Source organism: Ziziphus jujuba, chromosome 9 (assembly GCF_031755915.1).
Source record: "Ziziphus jujuba cultivar Dongzao chromosome 9, ASM3175591v1".
Lineage (NCBI taxonomy): Eukaryota > Viridiplantae > Streptophyta > Magnoliopsida > Rosales > Rhamnaceae > Ziziphus > Ziziphus jujuba.
This window is the reverse complement of record NC_083387.1, coordinates 3,805,835-3,812,936: the sequence shown is the minus strand read 5'-3', so window position 1 is coordinate 3,812,936 and position 7,102 is coordinate 3,805,835. Positions and strand designations below refer to the sequence as shown.

The window sequence follows — 7,102 nt, the reverse complement described above, 5'->3', positions numbered from 1 at the left end:
ATCCCCCATCTCTTCCCCCTTTCAGTTTTTCTCCCGGCCGATTACCACAAACCAAACACACACACAAATCAACATAAACACACCCAACCAGTCCGGCCGACATATCCCAGAAATTTCCACCTTCTCCCATTGACAACCAGTCGATTTTTCCATCTTATCCATCCAAAACCCAAAATCTTCACCAACAATGGACGATTCCGTCGACTTCCATCGATTCTGGCGACAAATCGACAACACGCGTGCAAGAAACTTCTTCTCCCCCCCCTGTCGGTGTCGGACAGGATTGACAACGGAAACTGTCACCAACATTTCTACCGTCTCAACGATATTTGCTTCCCTGGTCATTCCAAACTGGGGTCCTTTGAACTTTATAAGCGGATTAAATTATGGTAAGTGGAAATTAAAGAATGGAAATGGGAGGCTCTTGTGTGTATCTCACTCACACCAGATGCATAGTATTCTACAATATCAAATACGGGCCCACTATGAGGATGAAAGTGGTGCCCATATATATATGTTTTTTTTTTTTTTCCTTCTTCTACTTCATCTTTATCTTTATGCGGGGTATTGAGTAATTGGAAGCCTTAAAATAGGTATGTAAGATTTCAGGTATATTACGAAGGTGTTGCTGATCTGATCAGATCCGTTAACTTTGAGGACCCCACTTCTGAAAGTGGGCCATATGTAAAACTCTGAAATAGATGAATATCTGCTCATGATTGTATGAGTAAACAGCATTTAAAAAGGAGAAATTAAAAAAAAAAAGCCCTCTCAGCCTTTGAAATACTATCAACATCACATGCACTTCTTTCGTACAATCAAAACCAGCTAAGTGGCGATGTTTTCGCCTTTAAATTGTAGGGAAATTATAAGTTGAAATGACAATAATATGACTTGACATTCGTTGGCTCAAATTTTAGAAAGCCAGCAGCCAAACTGCCAAACTCCTTCACTTTGTTGACTTTTGTGGGACAGTGAAGTCTTAATGAATTATACAGGGGTAGGAGTAGGACCTCAAACTATAAAAGAAGCCTACCCTTTGCCTATTCCACCTTCCCTGCTCTCCCCACCCTCAATTTCTATTTCAATTTCCTTTCTTTAAACATTGTATACGTGGGTATGCAATTAAAAGCTTTAAAATTTAACTAATTTTGACATAAATATTTACCTTATTATAGTGTAGAGTGTCTGTCAACTAAATACGTGGAGACTGTGCACATTGATGGTACAATTTTACGACCCTTGATGGAAAACAATTTTCTTTTTTTTCTTTCTAAAAGATGCCACATGATAAAACTCTAAAAAAATAAAAAAAAGGGGAAATGTCAAAAGCAAAAAAGCCCATATTTTACTACACAAGATTAAGTTGGCCCAGTGAATGTGGAACTTAAGAAGGCCCAATATATCCCTCTGAGCATCCAAGAGATGAAGAGCTTGCAACAAAAACTAAGAGGTTCAGATTGCGTGAGTTTAATACATGACATATATGATTTTTTTTATAAAATGATTTTATATCATCGGTTGTATTGACAAATCATATTGGGATTAAAAAACAGACATAAAATAAGGATGATAAAAAAAAAAATAATAAAAACAAGCAAAAGAGGCTCACTCAAACCAGAAGAGACAAAATAGGATTAGAAAGAAAAGGATTTTGATTAGGGGCGTGAATGAAATGGGTCCTTGGGGTGGGACATGATTGAGAAATTATTCTTCAAGTCACTCAAATAATTGGGAAAGCATACAAATCCTAGAGAGAGAGAGAGAGAGTGCCTTGGTGGTGGATTTGGATTCGTTTGCCAACATATTCATCATGGAGAACAAGAGCTGGACGCCAAGATCTTCATAACATTTTTATCATTAAAACATTTTTTTTTTCTTTGGCAATTTTATCATTGATACCTATTTGACCAAATTCTCACCATTCACTTCTCAAATATCACCCCCTTTTCTTTTTTCTCTGCGACACAACAACCAGTTTTATATTATTATAATTTTTTATTGCTATCTTTAATTGAATTGCCTTTTATGGAAAGATGTCTCAAGTATACTGACAAAAGGGATTATAGCATTAGATGACCGACCATATAAATGCATCTTATTACTTATTTTAATATTTTAAAGGAAAGCATTAAAATATTGCTATTCTTATTTATATTCTAACTATGCTTTTAAATAACTAACTTATATATTTATTTTAAAAAATACTTATATATCTTGTGATATATTATAATACACCATGCGTAATTTTTTTTTAAAAAAAGATACACGCTAAGATTCACGATTTAACAAGATTTTATGCTTTCAACAAGAAATTAACTTGATTCATCCAACAGATAGCAATTTTTTAAGAAAAATAAACACTAAATCTACTATACTTTTAATATGAATGGGCTTCATTCATCGGGCCTCAGGCAAAAGGCCTCTTTTAGCTGGTCCCCAACCTCATCAAGGAAAGTACTTTTCCATGAAAAACAGTGCCTTAGAACACAAACATGGGGGCCGTGCAATTTTTATCCACTAATGCCCACCAACATGCTATCATTGATCTCCATTTTAACATTCTTGATTATCTGCAAAATCAACAACCGTAGAGCATCCAATGTCATTTAAAATTTCAGCAGAGTGGTTAATATTAGGACAGATTGTGATTGGCGGAAACCAGTCCCATGGTTGGCACAGGGTCTAATGGGAAAAAAATCCATAGTAAGTTTTCTAATGATTACGTGGCAAAATACGATATCAGCCACCAAACATCAAACATTGAATGGCCAAAACAAAGCATCAGTTAGTTCAATTTAAGAAGAAAAGTGCATGAATGAGTACAGGAATAATCACCTTTGTCGTTAAGTGCTATAGAGAGGCTGGCATTTTTTATCATGTTTTCAACAGAGCAGCTCCTGCTAGGTGTCTGAGGTGGTCTTGGATGGGAAGGAGAATATGCCTCACACAGGTTCAATTGCTGGTTCAAGAACTGATCTCCTACTCGATGGTTTAAGTAGCTGTCCAAGCCTGCAGAAGGAGGGACTGCTGCCTTTCTCTTGTGCTTAAACCTTCACCTAACAGGAGTGTGAGGAACAAAGAAGGAGGAGCAACTTGACAAAGATATATTTGACTGTCACTAAGTGCATTTTTAGCCATTTTAAGATACCTGTCTTTTCGCTTCTCAAGATATCTTTGCACCGATGCTTGTCTACTTGTCAGTCCGGCTAAACATGAAATTAAAAGAAAAAAATAAAAAATAAAAAATAAAAAATAAAAAAGAAGACAGAATCAAGTAGTGAGACTTTTCTAAGGGCATAACAATCTCAAGACCTTTTAGAGTTTCATAGATCGAATGTTTAATGCCTTTATTCATGTCAGGGGACATGCATTAATTATTTACCAAAGCATTAAATAGCATTTCTCTAACGTCTCAGCTACCGCAGATAAAAGAATTGTCTTATCTACTCTAAGATCAATGCCATTATATATATAAAATATATCGGTAACAGAAAATAAAAGGACCTAGCCCGGTAGGAAAATATTGATGGCATGATACAAATTTCTTTGGTGTTACAAGCACAATAAACAACCGCAGAATTCTTGGGGAAATAGTTCTAAAGTTAATGAACCTAGTTATTTGTGTGACCTTACACTAATCAACGCCAAAATAAACAATTTTTCTCAATCATACTGAAAGAACCATTACAGGAAAGCAGAGTCAGTTTTACCACCAACAATTGACAAACATCAAATTTTGGTTTTAAGCTCTTGCACTTCTGACTAAGTTATTCACTGGGCATTATGTAAGGTCTACGAGAAACTCAAGTATAGGTGAAACTTTTTTTGATAAAAAATATAGGTAAAATTTAAACCAGTGCTCTAACAAAATATCTTACCAGTAAAATATCTTAGTTTTTCATGACTTTGGCAAAACAAAACAACCACTAGTTCCAAAAATCTAAACTCATACACCTCCATATTTTGAAATTTGAGCGAAGAGGACAAATGCAGCTGAGTTCAACGGAATTGGGAAAAACATCATGTAGTCAATATCAAACCACATTGATGTGTATGCGACTGGAAATGTAGAGAAAGGAACGAGAGATTAAGAACATAGTTGTATATTTGATGTTGAATCAAATGTTTAGTAAGAAGATCATCAATTAGTATTCCTATAATGGAAGCTACAGGACATGGCCAAAAGACTGGTCATATATCTCATTTTGTATCAATCATTTAAAGAAAGAATAAAAGATTAACCAATGGTTATATATGCAAGTGAGATGATTCAAGTTTTGGCTACAATCTAAAGTTATATCTCGAGACTATAAGCATTTACCAAAATTATCTTCATGAGATTTGCTGCTCTCTTCTCTAAGGAACTGATCTCTTTCTGCAACTTTTACTGTATAATAAAACAAGAACACTTGTTACAAAAGAATTTACGTATCAGTTATGCTATAAAGTTAATTTAACCACAGGTTCTACATCACCAGCAATTTAACGGTTTCAACACCATCTATTGGGCACCCAAGGTCCATACCATGGAAAAAGCTAACTAGGAATTGCTTAAGTAGCTCAACCTTTCCACCATGAAGGCATACAACAGTCCACAGTGCCTTCTAGAAGAATGGCTTCTAACTTCTAAGAGAACTGACTTAAATCTTTGGGATTGGTCTCAACACCATAAGTTTACAAATCTATGCATAGATAACAAAGATGCATGTCCTTTAATCACCATCAAATTCTACCTGTTTGCAGTCTTGGGAAGATCGCAGCAGGAGAATTTGGCCCTGCATTGGCAGCTGCAGCATGCAAATGGCATGGAAGGGGACTAAAGGGCCATAACGTAGTGACTACATCTGACGAAGATTCATGAGGCAAAAAGAATGGGCTTGCAGCAAATTGCACTATAGTTTGTGCCTGAAACGAGAATATTCGATAATTAATAGAAGGGTCAGTGAACCATGATGCTCATTTACATTATAGTAAATATTATGGTTTATTACCTTATCATCTGGCACGTCATCATAGACATTAACTTTCCCACGGTAGAAAATTGTCATTTGTCCTACTGGCTCATTGGTTGCATCGGCGTTTCTGGGACAAATTGATGAACTACTATAAATGGAATTTAAAAATAAACAATGCATGAGAATGCTGAAATTTTCCAGTCTACCCGGATTTCCAAATTATAGTAGCAAGTAGCAACCTTGTCGAGTAGAAGAAGGTTATTCCTCTTTGTTGATCAAAATGGCCAAATACAGTTGCACAAATTATTATCATTATCTTTTATTCATCTGTTTATTTAAAAATAAATAAATAAATAAGAAAGAGTGAATCAGAGTATACGTGACAACAATCACTCCATTTACAAGTGGGTGCGCAAATAGGCTTTGTTTCATAATAAGCAGCTTCAACAGTGACCAGAACCTACTTTTTTTGTTTCTATTTTGCTTTTTGAAAACAGTGAAAAGCAAAACTCCAGTGACACACGCAAAAAAAAAAAAAATAAATAAATAAAAATAAAAATAGAGTTTACGAGAGGAAAAAAAAAAAAAATCTTAAAATATCTTCCACAAGATAACTAATTAAACACCTCCATCTTATATACTTTACACATTGTTTAATTAAAATCAGATTTACCCAAAATATATATATATATATATATATATGTATATAAAGTGATAGCAAGAGACAAGGGACTAATAATAATTACAAATGATAAGCTAGTGTTTGTGGAGGATTACAGAGGAGAAACGGAGTCGTTTTCAGCCGCAATAAGTTGGGCCGAAGTATCATCTGGAACATCGGGCTTGGAAGGATTGTTGGTCGGAGCCAAATCGTCAGCCGAAACAGTTAGACGAAAGTCTGGGCCCTACAGAAAATTTTGTTTGATTTTTAATAAAATAAAATAGAGCGCGAAGTTTATCAAAAAAAATATATAAAATATTAAAATATCAAAGAGAGAGAAGAAAAAAAAAAATTGTATTCATGGGGCATATTTTATTTCAGTAATGTAGTAATGCTACCCGTACCAAAAAAATTCAGTAAAATTATAATCCAAATGCTATGATATTATTGTTATGGGAGATAAAAATCAACCAGATGATAAGTAATTAACGGAACAAAAATTTTTATTTATAAATTTGGGGCGTGTAGAATTAATCTTTCTATTTAATAATAAGCAGGCAATAATTAAAATGGGATGTTAATAGAGAGGGGGATAAGAGTCTAAACGATAAGACAAGGCTAAGAGAGAACCGCACGCGAGTTGGGCTTTGAGGGCCGAGAATGTGGAGTGTGTTGGGTGTCTCGGTGTCGTCGGACTCCGACGTCGTTTCGAGGAGAGCTTTAAGCGAGATAACCTGCTGGATCGCCTGCGATTTGTTCCACGATGGCCTTCTCATGCCTGTACGGTCACCAAATCATTAAACAAACTAACTCACGCGCCGCCATTCCTCGTACATACATACAAATTAATATTCAGGTGTTCATACATTATTAATATTATAATTATAATATTTAAATGTAAAAAAAAAAAAGACAGAGAGAGAAAGAAAGAGAGTGAGTGAGAAAGAGGAAGACCTTTTTCTTTGAGAAAACGGCGGCAATCTTCACGGGTAAGCTGAGAAATGTCATCTTCGGTGAGTAGGTGGAGGGGTTTGTAAAGTGGTGACCGGGAAACCGTTTCTTCCGGTTGCATAGTGTGGGGATTTTGGCCGTGGAACCACCAGGGGAGCTCCGGTTACTGTAAGTTGCAGATGAGTGAGGTCTAAGTCTTTGCCGCCGATTTCTGCAGTGGTATTTTGGGAAGTTTGTTTCTACTTTGTTGGGGATTCAGGAGCAGGAGTGAGAAAAAAAAAAAAAAAAAAAAGAGCGAGAGAGAGAAAAAGAGAGAGCGCGTGGGTCTGAGGAGGTTCTGCCGCGGCGTCCCAATTCGGACTCTTTTTAATCCCAGGGGGGCTGCAACCCCAGGACGCCACGTAATTGCTTGCCCTTAACTGACTTTTTTGTCCCCCTTAGCTCCTACAATTAACCATTTTGTCCTTGGGACGGATTGCTTCTGTTGTTTGCTGATAGATTAGTATTAATTTTTATTTTTATTTTGAAAAAA

The 7,102-nt window shown here is 35.8% G+C and overlaps 1 protein-coding gene across 5 annotated transcripts; it reads right to left on the bottom strand.

Moving 5' to 3' along the window:
* Nucleotides 1-2,225: 2,225 nt before the first annotated feature.
* Nucleotides 2,226-6,883, bottom strand: LOC107404866 (protein TIFY 4B). Of its 5 annotated transcripts, none has more exons than XM_048467176.2 (9): nucleotides 6,574-6,882; nucleotides 6,255-6,397; nucleotides 5,736-5,863; nucleotides 4,995-5,106; nucleotides 4,737-4,908; nucleotides 4,325-4,390; nucleotides 3,152-3,209; nucleotides 2,839-3,053; nucleotides 2,226-2,573 (listed from the first exon to the last, which is right to left on the bottom strand). In XM_048467176.2, the coding sequence occupies exons 1-9, from the start codon at nucleotides 6,689-6,691 to the stop codon at nucleotides 2,557-2,559; spliced, it is 1,029 nt and encodes a 342-aa protein (XP_048323133.2). In that variant the 5' UTR covers nucleotides 6,692-6,882; the 3' UTR covers nucleotides 2,226-2,556. The 5 variants fall into 5 exon arrangements, with proteins under 5 accessions (XP_048323133.2, XP_048323134.2, XP_015867347.3 ...); XM_048467177.2 differs by having other exon boundaries at nucleotides 4,995-5,103; XM_016011861.4 differs by having other exon boundaries at nucleotides 4,995-5,085; nucleotides 6,574-6,879.
* Between the last annotated feature and the right edge of the window lie 219 nt (nucleotides 6,884-7,102).

What these genes read in the sequence shown, in the direction of transcription:
- LOC107404866 (XM_048467176.2), bottom strand. Translation starts at nt 6,691, where the DNA reads ATGCAACCGGAAGAAACGGTTTCCCGGTCACCACTTTACAAACCCCTC. An exon ending in CCGTTTTCTCAAAGAAAAAG is followed by an intron (nt 6,398 to 6,573) that starts GTCTTCCTCTTT and finishes GTGACCGTACAG; the next exon opens with GCATGAGAAGGCCATCGTGG. An exon ending in CTTGAGAAGCGAAAAGACAG is followed by an intron (nt 3,054 to 3,151) that starts GTATCTTAAAAT and finishes TGTTAGGTGAAG; the next exon opens with GTTTAAGCACAAGAGAAAGG.